This window comes from Pelmatolapia mariae, linkage group LG20 (assembly GCF_036321145.2).
Source record: "Pelmatolapia mariae isolate MD_Pm_ZW linkage group LG20, Pm_UMD_F_2, whole genome shotgun sequence".
Taxonomy (NCBI): Eukaryota; Metazoa; Chordata; class Actinopteri; order Cichliformes; family Cichlidae; genus Pelmatolapia; species Pelmatolapia mariae.
The window spans coordinates 37653406-37673400 of record NC_086244.1 but is presented as its reverse complement, the minus strand read 5'-3'; the positions used below and the strand labels follow the sequence as shown (position 1 = coordinate 37673400).

At 41.0% G+C, this 19995-nt stretch overlaps 1 protein-coding gene across 3 annotated transcripts; it reads right to left on the bottom strand.

Moving 5' to 3' along the window:
* Window positions 1-113: 113 nt before the first annotated feature.
* On the bottom strand, window positions 114-18267 carry LOC134618202 (carbohydrate sulfotransferase 11-like). Of its 3 annotated transcripts, none has more exons than XM_063463461.1 (4): window positions 17802-18267; window positions 3590-3669; window positions 2913-3077; window positions 114-2791 (listed from the first exon to the last, which is right to left on the bottom strand). In XM_063463461.1, the coding sequence occupies exons 1-4, from the start codon at window positions 17893-17895 to the stop codon at window positions 2111-2113; spliced, it is 1020 nt and encodes a 339-aa protein (XP_063319531.1). In that variant the 5' UTR covers window positions 17896-18267; the 3' UTR covers window positions 114-2110. The 3 variants fall into 3 exon arrangements, with proteins under 3 accessions (XP_063319531.1, XP_063319533.1, XP_063319532.1); XM_063463463.1 differs by having other exon boundaries at window positions 2913-3074; XM_063463462.1 differs by having other exon boundaries at window positions 3590-3666.
* Window positions 18268-19995: the final 1728 nt, after the last annotated feature.

The following is a 19995-nucleotide window of genomic DNA, read 5'->3' as shown; positions in this document are numbered from 1 at the left end:
CACGAGTTGCAAAAAACCACACAAAACACAGTTTCTGCACACCTGTGTTCAAATGGCATTCAACTATAGGACAACTGTCATAATAATAAAGCAGACACACACAGTGCTGTCATTGTGGGTTTATATTTTTTTAAAACTTCAAGGTAACCAGTCATTCACTATCACATCAGCAAGTGCACTTCAGTTATCAGATTCACAGCTTGGTGTCACAAGTGCATGAGAGATTCTTTCAGATTGTGCTCTGTTTGCCGTTTCACAATGACTCACCATGACAAAGATCTGACTCAAAGAACATTTCTACAGAAAATGGTCTCTTTGGCTAGCTGTGTCCCACACAGCAGCGTCAGGGCATCTGAGATGAAAACTTAGCAGATTCTAAATTAAAAGGTGAAACATACATTTCGTGCAGTAGATCATAAAACAGAAGAAAAAAAATAAAGTGTGTAATCAGGTTTTGCCAGGTTGCAGCTTCTTACAAATTACGACTTAAATTACAAACTGCTATGCAGGAAAGCATCGGAAAGGAACACCCTGTAATCCATGGCTGGAATAGAAAAATAAAATATGGCACAAAATTAAGGCTTGAATAAAGACACAGCTTTTAACACGTACTAATATTGCACTTTTCAAAGCGTAATTACAGGAAAATAATAAGAAAGGTTGGCACGTGTCTGACTAAATTAAACATACTTTATAAAAGAAACAGAAGGATGTGCAGATAAGAATAAACAGCCAAAGCTTCAGTGTACACTGAGCAAACCGTGGGTGTGTTTTTTATGGAAATGTTCGCGTCTGTTATTTTGGGAAGACTAAGTAATCCCAGCTCTTAATCTTGATAAACTGTGGGAGTTATTTTTAAAGCATAATCTAATCTTCCTATAATTTAAGTGGACGCTGGGATATAAAAAGATATGTATGATACAAACTGTCTCTCATTTATGGTGCTTGCAAGGAAATATCTGAGGTAATATGAATTTTAAACAAGTTATTTTTATCTTTGGCAAATATTTCAAGTCCATCTTAAATGCATATTTTGTCTTCAAAGAGTTAATAAAGGTCAAACAGTGTACTGATCATATTTACTGAACGAGGCCTGTTTGGTGACCGTAGGTGGATTAAACCTTGGTGTGCTTGCCTACAGCCCAACAAGGGGAGCTCTGACCAGGGCTAGTCCTGGGCTGGACGCAGCCCTGACCACAGCTATGTGGTTGTTTGTTCAGCCTACCTGCTCAGAGCTAAATACAGGCACACGATAGATGAGGGACAGCAACACACTTTTACTGGAATGAGGGAGCGTCTACGACTGGAAATCACTCTGGGATCTGTGGGAGCCGGTGTGAACGAGAGCTGCGAGAGTTGTGCAGTTTTAAAGCAAGAGGCTGATGTGGTACGCTCTGACGGTTTTCTGTTATAGCATCGGTTAATGTGCAAAAGCTGACACGGCAAAAAAATATTGACTCTGAAAGAGAAAAGCTTTTTGTTCTTTAAGAAAAGAAAATCATTTCCTCTGGAAAAAAAAATGAGCCCGACATCCTTGCTTTCCAAAACAATAAATACTGACATAAATAAAGGCCTTCCTAAGAGACGGCAACACTGTGCTCAGTTTCACAGTCAGCACATTTACCTGTGAGAAGAGAACCTGCTCCTCTCAAGTTTCATTTCTGGCTCATTACCTCTCAGAAGATGCAAAAACAAAGGAAAGAAATCTGTAGTGAGAGCTGCAGAAAAATGCTGATGAGGCACATTTCACCAGCTCTACAACACTCAAACTAAAGTCAAAGCAAGGCTTGCTAAATTTGATGAAGCAAAACTTTGGCAAGAAATTGCAACAAACACAAAAAGGATCTGTTTGTAAAGAGATGATGTGTCACCTGCAGTCTGCTGTGCTAAAGACAAACTCCATCCTCACTCAGTAGATAACAGCACACACACCATCTGTCTTCTTCTTAGGCAGTTTTTAGTTTCACTTACTGAAACCAGAAAATCCAGTCACTCTCCACAGCCGTTAACTGTTTTCCTTGGAGAGTCCCAGTGTCAAGTCTCTGCTTGTGATGGACCACTCCGAGGCAGGGAGCGACACAAAAGTGCCTGAAAGGACAAGTGATGCTCATCAAGTCCTGAGATACTCTGGTGTGGAGTAGTTGAAGAGCATGAAGTCCATGCGATACAGGTTGAACAGTTTTTTCTGATAGAAAGGACTGATGTGCTTAAAGTAACGCGCCGCCATGTGGCCGTCTGTCCTGGTGGTCTTGCCAGACGTTGGAAATTGAAGCGTCCCCTCCACTCCGGCCAATCTGAGCACGGCCTGAGCATCGGGCTCCAGAGTCTCGTATTTCCCCACCACGTCGTAGTGGATCAGGCAGGGGTGGCAGAGGGAGTGCACCCGCTCCCAGTGCTCGTTGAAAGGTTCCTCCCGTTGCGTCCGAGGGTCCACAAGATACTGGACAAACTCAGGGAAAGTCACATCATCTCCTTTCTCGAGGGCTTCCGGCTTGGCGTTGGGCCTGTGCCGGCGGATGATTTTGGTTCCGTAGCGTTTGTGGAAGGCAGTGTTGTACCTGCGCGTGAATTTGTTTCTGTAGGCCGACACCAGCCGCTCAAAGGGCTCCCGCACAAAGATGAACTTGAGGTAGCTGCGAAGGCGCTGGTTGATCTCCGCGACCGAGAACTCGGAAAGCGTGCGGAGGTTACCTGCGACGTGGGCCTCATTAGCGGGGATGGCGAGGGGGTCGGTGTAGCGGCCGTCGCTGGTGAGGACCATGAGGACACGCTTCCAGTTAGTGCAGGCTACCTGCAAGTCAGAAAAGGAAACACCTGTGAAATATAAACATGCACCTGTCTCCCTCTATCGTCATCCATTCCTCTCACATTCTCTCAAACCTCTTTCATTTCATCTGTACGTGCTTACCAACCTTGGGTACATAGCAGTAAATAAGCCCATGCATGTCGTCAACAATGAGGTGTTTGAGATCCTCCGGTGAGAGCACGCGGCGCTTCCTCGTGTGGCTCAGACATGCCTGCTCCAGCAGCTCCCTGCGGCCTTGGAGGGACTTGTGAGCTGCCAACAGCTCCAGCTGCTTGTGATGAGGACGATGCAGAGAGAGAGAGGGAGAGGCACAAACAACTTTCAACAAAAGCCTTTTAAAAACCGCTGAAGGCCAGCTGTCAGTACGGTGTTTAACTCCTTCAAGGATTTCATGTGGAACACATTTATCTAAAGATTGGACTCTTTCAAAGGTCTGCACATAAAGTTTGCACACATGACCTTTGCTTATGAAAGCTGGCAGGCAGGCTGCAGGGGTTTTTGAATGTTTGAATGTTAATAAGTAGCTTGATACAAATTTAAAGTGTTTTTACTAAATGCAGCATCTCGTCAGAGACTGGAAGCCTGAGCCTAAGTGTTCATTTTGCATTATGTTTAATACTACAGTGTGTTAAGTACTGAGCTTTAGATGTTGCAGTTGGTACAGTCTGTACAGTGAAAGTGAAACTTGCTACCTACTAGCTGTAGCCCTCAAGTCACACTATGTGCGTGTGATTGTGTGTGTGCGTGTGTGTGTGGTGGGACAATATGTGCCATTGTTCTCACCTGGTCTCCATTATAAAGTGTCTGCAGCGGACTTGTCCTGCTTTTCCCTGGTCTGGTGACAGCCTTCAAACCAGCTTCTGCTTTTAAACAACAAACGTGTTTTACTAAAATGGACACAACACTGAAACCCCTGAGACGTGAAGTGGACAAAACTGATCATCTCGCTGATCACATACTCCATATAAAACGAGCGCCTCTGCTCCCAGGTCTGAAAAGTGACAGTAATTCAGTGGTGCCTTAAACCTGCACTAAATAATATTCAGCATTGGGGAAACTCATTTGGGTGCAAAACAAAGAATGACTGTGTAGAAGTGTATGTGGAAACAACCTGTGAAAGCTCTCTTTTGGGTGATCTGAGTAAAGTATTTCCTGACTGAATTTTAATGGAGGACGTTCATTTCTGCCTCTGCAGAGTCACAAAGGAGGACAAAGCAGTGAGCGCTTCAAAGCATTAACGGCTATAAGTACTGAAAAGTGCGTTAATGTTGCTTAACACTCCCCAAGGCTGTGGTCTCCCCTAGCTCCACCACGCAACAAAAATTGTCCAAATAAGCAATGAAGCCTAGAAAAAATGCCAAAGCCTTTGATTATAAACTCCAAACCCACCATACACCGCTCTGATAAATGTACCGGAATGAACACAATCCATGAAGGTCCTGCCCCATAACCCACAGGACCCGCTCTGCACCACAGGACACCTCCAGAGGTCCTGCATTCATTCTGATGGATCAGAGTTGTTCTGCAGCAGACAGGACACATGGAACCCTGCAGCAAGTCTGCTGCATGGTGTGTCATATATCCACAACCACTGATTTAAGTGTAACCACTTCACTGTTATTTTTTCAAAATTCAGTCTGCATGTAGGTGACTAATGAGAAACAGCGTCTCATATATTTGCACAAGTTTAAATTTCGCCGTAAAGATGTCCAAATGGAGTTACGGACAGAGCCAACTTTCCACCCATCTGCTGGTCCCGTTCAGTCATGACGTGATCTCCCACCATTCATTTATACTGTAGATTCTATAAAACTCCAACACCTACATTATTAACGCATCTCTTTTAGCCTCTCTTTGCTTTAAGAAGACCTTTACCTGCTCACAAACACACACAACAGTTAGCTGTGGACGCGAATGATGTTAGGCTGAACTGGACGATCTGCGAGAGTCTAGATACTTGTGCCCTTCCTCCTTCTTCAGCCTCTGTAAACACATCTGTCTTCTTCTTCCATTCCTCTATGCCACCCTCCACACCCCCCTCCCTGCAAACACAGTGTTAGTGTTTAGGTCTGCAGCTAATGGCACTAAAGTGAGAACAGAAATTTGTTTTGCATATGTGGCTAAATGATGCAGAGGGCTGCTTTATATCAGGCACAACGCCAGAGTAAGACAGAGGTAAGTAGATGTGGGAAGTGTGCTTTATGCAGTTTAGCATTTTGGGGGGAGGGGTGTCTCCATACCATCATATGGAAAGAATATTAACCAGCAAGGTGAATGGCTATGCTGTAAGTATGGAAGCCAGATGGAGACGGAGGCCATTTCCCTCCTACTGTGTCTCTTCTTTTCTGCTGAACTACATCAAACAAATAAAATCGAACCCCTGCTGTTCTGAAATGTTTAAAAACCCATCAGCTGTGCATTCTGGTCTGACAAAAAACACTGTCACATGTTCCAGATTGACACGAAGCTGTAAATCATAACTGCTTCCTTCCATTTTGAGGAAGAAGCAAACACAAAAAGGAGAACAAATGGTGACAGAGCAAATGTGTAATGTGCACTCACACAACAAGAAGACGGCGTATCTCAGGTCAAGGCAGGCAGAGGCTGTGGAGACACAACCTCTGCCTGGGCCACAGCCTCTCTGCGTGAGCTCACATGAACCATCAAAATCCTCCACTTCCTCTGGGTAATCTGTGCCACATCATCAGCAACACGCACAGATAGACATCAAGTCTTCCTGGACTCACTGGATACATAACGAAAATCCACACCAGGCCAAAAGAAAGAACATGTCATTTCTGATATGATTTTGTCTAAACCAGTAAAGATGTTTTTTGTCAGCACTCAGGCTAAAAGTCACACTAACTGCAAAGTGGCATCCCATAGATGTGAAACACTAAGGCTTTAAAATAAGATGGCAACTTCGAGAGATTTCTAATTATAATACATGAGGTATGTGAGCTCTCAGCCTACAGCACAGTTCCACAATTATTAAGCAGATAAGCCTTTAGCAAACCCAGGACACTTCCTCAGGAAGCTGGAAAGTAGGTCAAGAGACACTTGTGGAGGGTCTGTTAATAGTTTACTGTCTGTTTTGAGCATAAACGCTACATGGACATGAAATGTTTAGGTTTTCTATCCATGCCAAAGTCACGAGGAAAGCTCAGGAAATGGCAAATATAGGCCACAATCCAATGTCAACAACTGGATCATCAGCTCCACTCCACACACGACACAGGTGTCTGAGGAGATGCACTCAGTGAGACTGAAAGCAGGGAAAGGGGAAACTAGCATGGCTATAAATGGCAGTAGTATGCAATAGGCACTCTCAAGCCTGGATTATACTCTGTTGCTGACGGAGACACAGTCACTGTCTGATGATGAAATTTATGTCACACAGGCCCAAGTGGACTTGTGGATGTGGAAACTAAAAACCCACTTCACACTGTGCTGAAGTGAGACCACAGCAAATAACTCAGTTAAATAATGTTAATGTGTGTTTTATTATTTTAATAAAACACACATGACCTTTTTATATCACCTTTTTTAGATCACCTTTTTATAATAATTTTGTATTTATTTAAAAATGTTAGGCAATCAACATTCAGTGGACTCTGACGCTGCCTTACACACACCTGAATGATTACTGGTCTCAGAGCAAGGAGCATAGCTATTATAGTTTAACACTGGTATTAGATCACTGCTCACATATCTACTCAGAAAAACACACTTAGCAGATATCAACAGTCAAGGTATCACTATCACGGCAGAACTGGAAATGTCAGTTATTTGAATATAAAATTATAAAACTTTTAGCTGGGCAACAGGCTGTGAGTCAGTCAGTCAGTGTTGAATGTTTAAAGAGCTACTCGATGGATAATCGTGACATGTTGTATAAATCATTGTGGATCCCAGAAATCTATTCACCAGCCTGTCAAACACAGGACTCGGGCTGTTATTTATTTCCTCTTTGTGCCAAGGACGCATTTGTTTCTTTATTCTTTTTCTTTATTCATTAAGACAGACTCTTAATATTTACTGACTGCCAAATTGATGTGAACAGATAAACCTCGGTCACTGCTATCTCTGCAGCCCAAAAATATCATTTCCCTTAATACATTAGTTTGTTTTTGTGGTTTGCAGCTGATAAGCACAGTTGCAATATCTAAGTCAAGTTTGCAGTCAACATGACACACACTTTACTTGCATAACTTCTAAATATGGGTGTATACGGTCCACTGGTGTGTATTACCAATACAAATGGCTCTACATCGTTCAATCCCGAATTCCTCTATCAGGCCAACTTTTCTGATATTTTATAATACATCACATGACCACGAATACATCTGTGGTTACTATGCTCTGATCATTGTGAAGCTTAGTTTCTTTTTTTCTTTTTTTATATGTACGTGTGTGTTGAGTGTTCTATCACATCCACCAGAAAACCACCACTTCCTCTCATATCAGGAAGTGACAACATACCGATAGCTGAAGAAGAGCAGAAGCGGCCCCAGTCTCATTACATGCAAAAAGCCCTTGTGGGACTTGGAATAACCGGCTGTTTTGTCCCCACTCTACAAAGGCAAATCACAGCCCTGCTTTACTGGCAAAGAAGCTGCTTCCCCTTTTGGAAACCTCTTCGCCTCTATGATCATAATGCATACAAGGCACAGAGAATTATGCTGCATCACTTGTACTGCATGAGTGTATAATTCAGCTTAATTGCACTTCAAAAGAAGGCCTATCTTTATTAGTTTCCATGAGCTGTAAGAAAAGGGCAATGTAATGTATTTTATGTGAAGTAAATAAAAGTCTGGCTCACCAGCAGCCGACTACAGCATTATCAAGACTAACGTGTCACCAGGCAGAGCCCGATTCACGGTGTCACAACATTCATGTGCTACAGACTGCAGATGTTGGTGATTACACAAACTAGATGTGGTAGCTTTACAATACGTGACACTAGCGAGCTGGCAGCCGCTTTCCATTTTACTCTTATTCTTCTTATTTTTACTTGCACACCTCTTACAAACATTCAGCAGATGCACTGACTAACCAGTTCCTGTAAGTCATCACATCCTTTTTCACCTGAAAAACCTGAAAAATCTGATGTCAGACTTGAGGTTCGCTTGAAATTTATCTTCTCTGAAACGACATGTAGCATGTAATGAACTGATCTATCTGAGACATCACTGCAGCTAACAGTCTGTCGATGCAGCCATCTGCCTTTATTGTTTCTACACCTCTGCCCATCTGTGTTTCAGCACGGTTCATTCAAAAGTCTTTTTTACGTTCCAGTAATTTCAGTGAAACCTCACATCGTTCGACATTTTACATCCAACTCCAGCAACCGTCAGCTCGGCTTTGTCAGTATTCTTACACAAGAAGAAGCTGAACACATCTGATTCATAATTACAGAGCAGCACAGTTGTGTAAAACATGTCAGATAAAGTGAGGCATACTTCAGTACAGCTCCAGTTTGAACTAATTTCCTGTCTCCTGGTGCAACTGTTGAGAAAATGTTCAGACGCTAAGATGACAATGTTTTTTTATGAACACGAACAGTTCATAAAAAACACAATTTAAGGTTTGGGTACACGCACTGCTGCCACAAACATAATCTAATCCTGTGTGAACCTCTGCAATATGACCGGTGCACTCCGGTCTCTTACACAGATCTAAATGTTACAAACACATCAGCGCTAAAAAGCTAAAAACATGGCACCAATGCTATTTTTGCAGTTTAAGCTGACTATAAATAACTTCATCTTTATGTACTTAAGACACTAGCCTTATTAACCATATTAACACCTTTTACATTATAATACTAACACAGTACAAACTGCCAACAGGTGTAGCACATGGTGTGATGTGCTCTCTAATGAGCTGTTGGCTCTGTTGGAGACCTTAAAGACATCACTTGTTGCGTCACAGCAGCTGCACTGTTATCAGTGTCAGCTGATAAGTGGCGGTGTGCACACATGCAAATGAAGAGTGTACTTAGTTTATTGGATTAAGCTACATGTATGAATAGATATGCACAGGTTGTGTCTGTATATGTGTTTAATGACAAAAGTTTACAGTGGGTGTCTACAATATGTTTAGGTGAAAAACAATCCCCACAGTCTGTGCGTGGGTGAGATGAGAGTGGGCCCTGATGATGCTGTTTAGAGCTTTGATGTGGAATCCATCACTGTCACAAGACCCAGAGAGGATTCGGCCTGTGTGGAGCATCAATGATGGCTGTCAAAACAGCCTTCTGTCGTTCATGGCTGACAGTTTGCTTTTTCACATTTGGTGAATTCAGTTTCCTGTATGTGGTGGCAGCTATGACAGTCCACTCCAGACTTAAAACATAAATCAGAACAGCTCATATTGTTCAGATGCCACGGGCACATCACTGTTGAGCAGACAGTTTGCTATTGTCTCCCAGCTAGGGAACACAGACACAGAGGCTTTACCACCCTACAGCAGGCAAAGTTGCATACAGCTGTCCAGCAAATGAAGTGGAATAAAACTGGCGAGGGTGAATGCAGAGCAAACAGCACCATGAGCAGAGAAAATATTCATGTTCAGAAATTATGATTCTAGCAAATCCCATGACAAAAAATCAAAACCCTATATTAACTATGGCAGGACGACTGACTCGGCCACACAAAATGATGCTTTGCATCTTTAATTGGACCAAACTGTAAATTTTACGCTGATGAGAGAAAATGGTTTCCTGTGTCAAACTGAAAGAGCACAAAACTTTTTAAATTAGCGCAGCCACAGAAGCAGTTCAAAGCACTTTTAAAGGTGACACATGTGCTCCGGGTTTGACAACACACACGTTTAGATGCTCAAAGGACACTCGCATAGTGACACTGAGGCAGCTCAGCTGGGTCAGAGCAGCCACATGAAAGAAGAACGAGTGGCAAAAGATTCAATTCTATTTTTGTACAAACAGTGATGTGTTTGATCAAAAAGACCGGGTGGAAACAGGTTACGTCAGGGAAATTTCAACAGTGTCACAAATCTTTTTGTTTGACTTTTGGGGGAGAGCTAACAGTAAAATATAAGTGGGAATGGTAATGTTGCTTCTGGAACCAATCAAACCAATTTACTGTTCACACTTTAAAGTGGAAAGATGAATACAGACTTCCTCTGCCTAACAGATCTTGGTGAGATTGCTCACTGAGTGATATTCCAGACTGTGTATGTTAGCACAAGTATTTCAAATTCAATTCTGGATTCAACAGGGAGTCAATGAAGAGAAGAAATATGACATATATGATCTCTTTCTACTCTCTGTCTGTACTCTCACTGCTCTCTGGATCAACTGAAGGCTTTTTCAGAAACTTTTAGACCAACCTGATAACAATAGCAAAGTAATGAATGTAGGAACAAGCATCGCTCTGAGAGAGGATGTTTCTAAAAGTGACCCCAAGGTTCCTCACTAGAGGCCAACCCAATGCAACCTAGAGTAAGTATCTTAAATATTGCTTATTTTCTTTAAAAATTATATCATATTACATTTTGTGTCCCTTCATATTAATCACCTGGTTGTCCAAGCATCCCCCTGCAGTGGTTGCATGGCCACTGTATGTTGTCAATCTAAACTGCCTGACCATACTTCACTGCTGACTGAAAATTAGACACACAATATATTCATTGATGTCAAATGGTCAGTCATAACATATCACTAAGCCTCTTGTAATATACATCTTAATCTCATTTCAGTCAAATTCCTAACTAAGTGAGCATTTAATGGCGTAACACATGACATGACTTGGGTAAATGAGTTCATAAGACCACTCTGGACAGGACTTTGTGTTACTTTCTTAAACTCCAAACCAAGGGTGTTGTTTTAGGAAGTCAGACAATAGAACCACAACAATAATATGCACCATGCTTCCTGTCGCTGCTGGGACTACTGTACTGTACTTTCTTCAGTCATGTGGTTGGAACAGAGTTGGAAATAAGTCTTTAGGTTGACAAACACAGGACAGAGCACTGGAGGAGCAGTCGGCAGCAGCACATGTGCTAATGTTTGGGTTGCTGCACACTGGTTCATCAGGAGTGTGAGCGAGACAAAATGACAACCGAAAATGTGAATGAAAACTCTAGCCATAGTGTTATCGAACATTACACCCCAGCGGACACAACCCGGGGCTCAAAAGGAACCTGATGCGGAATTTCAGAGTGTTTAGTTAATGTACAAGTCACACAACTTACCCATGCATGAGTGTCACTGCCCACTTCACTGAGACTATACTGCCTTTCATGAGCCCTCAGTGGATTCTCCCATGGAGAATTCAGCGAATATGTCACTTTGGTTTATGTTCACCTTGTGGAATTTGTACTGAGGATACTGGAGAAAATTATCAATGTTTTTTAATTTGTGGGATTATTTCCCAACAATTTAAAACAGTTTGACTGCAGTTCAGAGGCAGTTTTTGTAATAATTGAAGTTTTTGCCAGAATTTGTCAGAATTTAGATTTTAGTTCATTATATGTACCCATGGTATTTATTTAAATTCTCTTGTCCAGTGTTGTAGTACATTTATCATGTTCAACTTCTGATAGAAAATATTTAAACCAAGATTCACCTTATATTTTCCTAATCCCACTTAGGAGTCAAAAATGAAGCTTCAGGTTTGTTAGAAGTAGTGATTTTAGTGATTCGATCTTCATCATGACACAAATGTATTGTACTGACTGAAATGACAAAAAAAATGATGACTTTTATCCATATCGCTCAGACCTGCCAATAATCTTGTATGCAGCTGTAGAGATCAAGTATTATTTTTGTACTGGAATGGCAAAGTGTTACAGAATTCAAAAGGCTGTGAGTGTGACGAAAACACCACAGTGAAGCAACACCAACCACACACAACAGTCAACACTGTTTGACAGTGATTACCCAATCCTTCACCAACAGTCACACTCTATTATTGGAAGTGATTTCCACTGCAGATAAAACCTGGTTACTCCCACAAGGAAGTCTGTCACTTGTAAGTCTTGGTTTTATTAGGGCACCATCCAGATCCAGCTTTGGTTTGATATGATAACCTTGGCTTAAGGTAACAAATGTATCTGCCTTTTGCTGTGATAAATGAATCAGTCTTTTGTGTGTAAGACAGCATCAGACTTGACTTAAAAATTAATTTCCTAACTTAATAAAACTAGAAAAAGCAAATAAATCCGACAGCATCAATATCTGGAACTTGAATTTATTAATAAGATAATAAATGACAAAAGGACAACAACAAATATATTACAAATAGTCTTTTCGCAACTCTGTTAGACTTTTAGCCTTTTACTTTCATTTTCTTGTTTCATCTTGTTTTCTTTCTTTGTTCTGAGTACACCTCATTTCACCTCTCCTCTCACACATGCCACATGTGGAGGGGACCTCACAGAGACAGATATAGTGAAACAATGTTAGTTAAGTTGGTGGCAACAGGTTATGTAAGCAAACTAAAAACCTCCAAACAAACAACATAAGAATAGTGAGACCATCAAGATCAAGCATCATTATCAGAACTCATTTGATCGCAGTTTTTGGTTAAATTAAACACTCCAGCAAACAGAACCTGGTGATCAAGTCAGAGAGAAATTCCTCCAAAATGAAGCTTTGCTGTTTGCTTCCTACAGGCTAAGACAACTCCCCAGCTAATTTAGGCACGCTACTGCTGATGGGTGCTGCTGTGCTCCAGCCGATCATCTTGTCACTAGCCGATAGGGCTGGGCCATATCATACCGTTCACGGTAATACCGGTATAATGTTGGGCAACGATAAGAAAATGAAATATCGCGATAGAATATGGGTAAAACGTGCATGCGCAGGGCCTTTGTTTTCATACACACATGGCGGAAAAAGCATGGTGGCGAAAGCAGATCATTGAATGAAACGGATGAACCAGAATTGGTTTGTAAAAATGCTGCAGCTTCAGTGGTGTGGAACTGGTTTAGCTTTCGTCCGTCAGATACACACCAAAGCACTATTTTTGGCAGAGCATGCTAGCGGGCTGTCGTTATTACCGTGTTTTTTGGAAAATACGGCACACTTAAAATCAATCCTTTGATTTTTCTGAAAATCGACAGTGCCCCTTATAATCCCGTGTGCCTTATGTATGAATTCTGGTTGTGTTTACTGACCTCGAAACGATTTTATGTGGTACACGGCGCTCGAAAATCTGTCAAATGTTTTAGTACGACTTTGCTAAGCTACGAAGCCGCACCGCTTGATGGATTGTCGGAGCATTACGGCTATCGTAGGCAGGAGCCTCGCGGAGTGATACGTACTGTGCTTCAACATAATATTACCGTATTGTGTGTATAACCTCTTTTTAAGTTTTGTGGATATTATACATGGTTATGCTGAGGATATGTCGGCCAATTTCCACTGGAAATGCCTTTTGGTTAAACTGTCAGCAAGGAATTTGCATTTGCACTGTTAAATTTTTATATAACTTTAATGCACATAAAAAACAGCTGCTTGTTTAAGTGAAAATACATTGATGGTTTTTTTTTTGCACTAATAAAGTTGTGGATTGTAAAGTATTTTGTCTAGTGTCAATTATATTGTCAGTTATATCGTTATCGCAAATTTTCAAATGTATATCGTGATAAATATTTTTGGTCATATCGCCCTGCTCTACTAGCCGATCACATTGTTGTTACTGATATCACAATCAGATGGGGACATCCAGATGTCGAATACAAGAAAGACTATCAAAGACTAAGTATCTTGTCAAAATGTGTGTTAAATGCTCCTGGTGTGTAAATGCATTTCCTGTGGCTATGGTCCAGAATTTAGTTTAGAACCAGCTGAAAACAAGTTGAAAGTCTATAATCATATACCATTATCATTATCATATACCATTACAACTAAAAACTATAATCTATATAATAATCAATGGCATATTGTCTCACGTTAAAACACATGCCTGCAAGTATTTTCAGAGCTGTGCTGTTATCAGCTGCTCCGAAAACAAAGGGAAAACGCAAAAATAGTGAGGCTAAATACAGAAGCTCCTTGTTGCTTGTGTGGTTTGTTTCCTGACTGACATCCCACTTTTGCTCTATTATTGGTGATTTATTGATTTATTTCTGCAAAAGAATTCATTCCAAGGTATCACACAGCAGCTACCATTTCAGAGTGTAACATGTCAAACAGCCAGACAAACTGCATCTTTTCAGGAACTTTCAAACATCAAACAAAGAAAACCTGGACAAAGAAAAGCACCTGCATTATATTTTACACAGCTGTGCAAATATCCCAAATACTTTAATAAAAGTGACCCCAAGGTTCCTCACAGCCGCTCCTGCGCTGACACAGGAGCGGCGAGTCCGGCGACCAGGCTGTTTTATCTTTGCCGAAAGCACAGCATTGCAAACAAGAGCAGAACTTAAAGTAAAGAATCAATCTCACCAGGCTAGTATCGATCCGATACCGATGACGACTTGGTGTCTATAAAATCGATATTTGGATCGATCCGCCTACCACTAGTGTAAAATGTATTAACACATCTAAATAGGTTTTTTGACTGGAGAAGAAGAGCATTATAGAAAAGTTACAAATGAACCTTTGATGAATTATGGAATTAGTAATGTTAAAATGAAGAAGCTTTAAAAAAATAAAATAAAGCGCATACTGTAAAAGGCTGAACTGCTCACTACCTGCATTTTAAAATTGACGTCATAGCTGGCTACAACAAAATAATAAATAAATTCAAAGAAATTATTGTAAAAACAGAAGAGTTAAAGTTTATCATTTTGTCCACATCTCCCGGTATCCAGTGTTCACACTGCTCCACCTCAGTTTTCAGCTCTTTACATCCTCAGCTCTGCTCTTCAAACCTGAAACCATCTGATTCTACTGCTCTATTCTCAATTTCACTCTTTATTTGCTCGGATTAGTTCTCCACACTCAGAACTCTATTGCTCCCAAACAGCCAAGTGGCTGGCCAGTGTATCTGCCACTGCTCAATATCCTATCTGCGACCCACACACTGCTAGCCGCTACTTTAATGATAACAGATGGCTAATGTGGCTAACAGGTAATTGCTAATAGTTAAACTGCTAATGTTAACGTGTGGCCAGGTTAAGCTTGCTTAACCTGCTAAAATGGAAGCTTTACCTCTCTAAATTCCCCCTGCAGTACATGAGTGTTAATTACTTCAGCTGTTAATGAAAAAAGAAGCCACGTGCAAGTCTGCCTGCAGTGGTTGCAATTTAATATCGTAACTGAATATTCATTTTAGTATCAAATTACTATTAATACCTGAGTACTGATTTTTTTAAACCCTAGTGCTGGGTGTATGTTACTTTGTGCTTGTGCTTCAGTACAGACAAACTCAGTTAGCTTTCTGTTAGCTGTTTACAATTGTTTGTGTTTCTTCTGCTGTCTTACCTCAATTATCCAACATTTTCACACAGTTGAACTCCCAATAAATCTGTTCTTCGATACATATTATTAAGTCGCAAAACAGAACAACTTTGAAGCATGGCAAATTAACTACGGGGCAAAGCTGCTAACATATTTAAGCTGTTTCCCAAACCGCTGCTACACATCTGAAGTCCAGATTTTTGTAACCATGACGTTGTCAAAAAAAACTCTACATTCACAATTAGAGAAACTTAAAAAGAAGAAGGACGATGATAACCTAACGCAGACTAAACACCTACACAACTGAGAAGGACAGTAAGGCACAGGTAAACTTATTCAAGGCAACAATGTAGGGGGGGAACTAAGGAAAGAAGGGTCGGCTGAGGTCAGCTTAACTCAACGCGACTCAACTTTTAAGCGTTTTCCATGAGTTGGTAGTACTTGGTACAGGCACTTTCTTAGTAGTGCTCAACTGGGGATCCAAGTGATCTGAGCAGATATGAAAATGTGACGTCAACAGAATGCATGCCACTGATTAGCTAGTCTCAATCAATGATTAAAGTCAGTGATGATGAGAGCATGTCCTTCACAAAAATCAAAGTCTGACAAAAAGCCATCAATGAGCAGCAGGTACCATTGCCTCGACGTCCTCCATTGTTGTGGCATTTGTGTCACATACAAATGACATCACTGGATTTTTGACCATGTTGCTATAACAACCCCACACACATTAGGTGGTACTTGATTGTAATGGAAAATGTTGAGTTGAGCTGCATTATGTCAAGCCGAGAAGGTACCAGTGGAAAAGCCCTTATATGGAACTAACCTTCATTTTTAACAGGGACACGCTGTACACTGAAAGGGAGACCAAGAACATACTCAAACAAAAGAACAACTATACACAGACAAGGAACTGAAATGGAAACCAGCACAAAGATCAAACTATTAACTGATCAGTCAGAAACCACGGGGATGATCCAGGACACCATGACACACGACTTTATGGTCAGTGTAACTGCACCAAAGCCACAATGGAAATCCCATTAACTGTCTGCAACATTTGTGTTGATCATCACGTTTTCAGGTCTTAAATCCATTTTTTTCTCTACTTAAGCATCTGCAGGAAAAACAGTTCTTTAAGGTTACTCATCACAAAATCCTTCCTGACACCAGGCCTTATGGAACGAGTTCTGGATAGAACCACAGATCTGAACTATGGAAAAATGCAATACCTTATGAATATCTAAAGGGAGTAGGCTGAAAAGTATCTAAAGATGTTTGTGCCCTGTTTCATTTCAGAACAATTTAAAGGAGAGCAAAAGCTAGGAATGGGAAAAAAAGTAAATTAAACAACGCTTGGATCTCGCTTTTTTAAATTCACGCTAAGTAGATGTTCTGCTGACATCCAGTTAATTAGTCTTCTTTATTGTGGCTCCAACCCGCTTTTCATGTGGTTTTCATTTGCTACTAGCGGGTTCTAATGCAGCCAAGCCTCGATGGGTCAACCAGTAAGGGTATATAATCTGTAGATGGAAGGGGGAGGTCAATGAAAGTGCTTTAGTGTGCTGCTTGTGGAGTTGGCAACATGTGGTCTGTGTGTCTGCTACTGAAAGCTATAAAATGTGATTTCAAGGGTTTTTTGTTTTTTGTTTCAGGTGTATGTTTTGTGATATTCAGGTGGGGTGCATGTGATGATTTCTTTTGCCATTTCCTTAATACGTGCAGTGTTACCCTGGATACTGTTCAACAAAAACAAACAAAAAAAAAAAAACCCACACCGACTGATGGAAAGTCCTCTTGCACAAAAATATCGCTTATAGCTGATTTGTCTGGTTTCTGTGCTCTGCTGCTTTTTCTCTCCTTGACAAACCAATTTAAATATTTGTTCTTCCTCTTCTCTAAGCGCATGTGCTGCTTCACTTCAGTATGCATGGCAAGGCACAAATCCATCATCTGGACATCTCTTTCACCCCTTACTCCTCACCCTGGAGGTCTGCAGTCCTTTTTCTCTGTGCTGCCCAGGAAACAAAGGCAGAGGAGAGTAGAGGTAAAAGGAGGAGAGGAGGGTCACGGTGGAGGAATATGTGTGTGTATGTGTGTGTGTGTGTGTGGGGGGGGGGGGGGGGGGGGGTCTCCAAAAGCAGGGGGCTTCCAAACCCTTCCACCTTTTCCATGTGAGCTTATTCACCTTTCATTATGCCACCATTAAAACTTCACAGTTTTGCAAAATTGCCTGCCAAAGATGCAGACTCTAGCAAGACCACAAGACCAAAAAGCACGAAGAGCTTTATTACTTGTATTTTCCCCGCTATTAATGAGTCATTCACATGCCCTAAACCCTAAATCCAGTGTGTGTGCCTAATTATCTGTAGTTTCTTTCACTCGTTACACCAGCGTGTATTTTCCACGACAGCGAATGAGAAGAAGAGCTAGCTTAGCTAACGTCAATAAAGTGCGGACCCTCTGCTTTCTCCTTCCTTGTGATAACCACACAATATATCGAACACAGTTTTATTTGCCGTATTTAAATACATTAAAAAATGTTCGTTAAACAGTACCCCAATAGCGTGAGTGTAGCACTGTTTCCCCAGTGAGTGGAATATATATGTGTGGGCTTACCTGGTTTGGTGATGCTCTGAAAGTACAGCACGAGAACGAACAGCGAGCCGAGGCACGTCGCCAGAAACAGGCGTCCTCCCCGCGGCATCTTCATCCTGAAGCCCGGCTCTGCTGGCGGAGCCTCCGACCCCTCGTCGCTGCCTCTACGCAGTTCATGCGAGACCGCCCGATGGCAGATACGAGACACTTGAAAGCGATATGGACCTATTCATTAATAACGGGAAGCAAACGCCCAACCAGAGAGAAACAACAGCACAGTAATAAAGCCGTTAATTGTAATGTAACGGGTATAAATCCACTTCGCTCTGGTCGCTACTTTTTAAAAAAAAAAACCCCAACAATATTAATTATAATGGCACTTTAGATAACACTGGAAATAATGTCATGTTGATATTACAGTCCCCCCAAAAGTTATTAACAGCCCTGTTTCTTCTTAGCTCTAATTGCTACCCCCGCCTGTGGTGTGTAGAGTTTGTCGAAGCTACACAAACTTCTCCTCCGCCAAACTGGAGACTGGGCACCCTTGCCATGACGTCACACCCCCCTTCTCCTCACGCGTCCTCTCCCACATCAATGCTGCATTCAGGGACAACAGGACAATTTGTTCATGATGGGGTTTTTTGAGTTAATGTAATGTAGTTATATTTGTCCCAGTATTGTGTATTGTATGAAAAGGAAGAAGTGTCATCCCACTGTTGTAAAAAAAAAAAAAGGCAGACAGAAAAAAGTACAGTCGCATTAAACTTTATATACTTTTTTTTAATTAACAGAATTGTTTCTATTCGGCTTACGACCAGCATTTGAAGGCAACATCGCACTACAGCCATGGCATATCCTGTCTTTGACTACAACTAGTGTATAAATGGCAACAGTTCAATGAAGTATTTGGATAAAACAAGTAAACTTCTATGGGCTTTTTAGCAAAATAAAAAAATCACTAAACTTACATAAATAAAAGAATACGTAAATGCTCAGATTTAATAAACATACAAAACAGATAGTGAAGAGGCTGAGTTGTATTTTAAGATAAGATAAGATAAGATAAGATGACCTTTATTAGTCCCACACGTGGGAAATTTGTTTTGTCACAGCAGGAAGTGGACAGTGCAAAAGTTATGAAGGACAATTAGAATAAAATAAAATAAGAATAAATACAGTACACAACTGTACAGAATAGAATAAAAATAGAATACTATATACAGTAGAATAAAATAGAATAAAATATACAATAGGATAAAAATAGAATACAAATGCTATATACAACAGAGTGAAAAATACAACATCATTTTGCCATCACTTCACCAGGAATAACAACTCATGTATTAAAAATACATGAAATACATGAATGTGTTATTAACTTCCTTGTAATTGTTTCTTTTTTTTTAATCCTCTTCTTAAACCTCAAAATTTGAATATCTAGAGTTCCGTAAATTGCCATTTTTGCACCAGTTTTTTTTTTCACACTCTAGTTAAACTTCCCTTCTGAACATACACATACTTTTTAACTGTCAGGCCTCGGGGAAGTTACTGAGTTCTAGTACTGCTTCAAATGTCATGTACAGTGTGTTGGGTGTTACAAGTTTTACAGGGGATATATTTTAAGTTAGTTACCTAGAGAATGGAGATAAAATCATCAAAAGAGAAAATAGAAACTGGGCTTGAGTCCACTAAACGAAACAGATTTTTATCAAAAGCATCCCTACAGAACGTTCATTTTCATTCCTGAACAAGATAAAAGGCCGATGTACACAAAAAAGCGCACAGCAGTGTACCTTAGTAGTCCAAACAGCACACATCTATGGCAGGACCCAGCCCGAACAAAGTCTAAAGACGTGGCAGACACTGAGGCAGTGAGGAGGTGCCAGGTCGGTGTGTGAGCAGTATAACCACTCGTGTTGCCACATTTGAGAATGCTGTAATTACCCACATGCCCATCATTAGGCCTACAACGTGCAGCGCCTCTTGGGTTTCTTGGAAACACTTGAGAGAGATCTGAGACTTGAGAATGAGAGAGGCATAGTTAAGAATGGTTTGGCAGATTATGCGGTTGTTTGGGGTCAATGTTAGCTTTTACCACTCAACTCTCCCCGGTTCATGGTTTACTGACCACCCACGAGGCTTGGGGTATAGTTTCATCACCAGCCCACTAACTAGTACTGTGGTAAATGTCTGCTGCTTACAGCCAGAGCTTTTT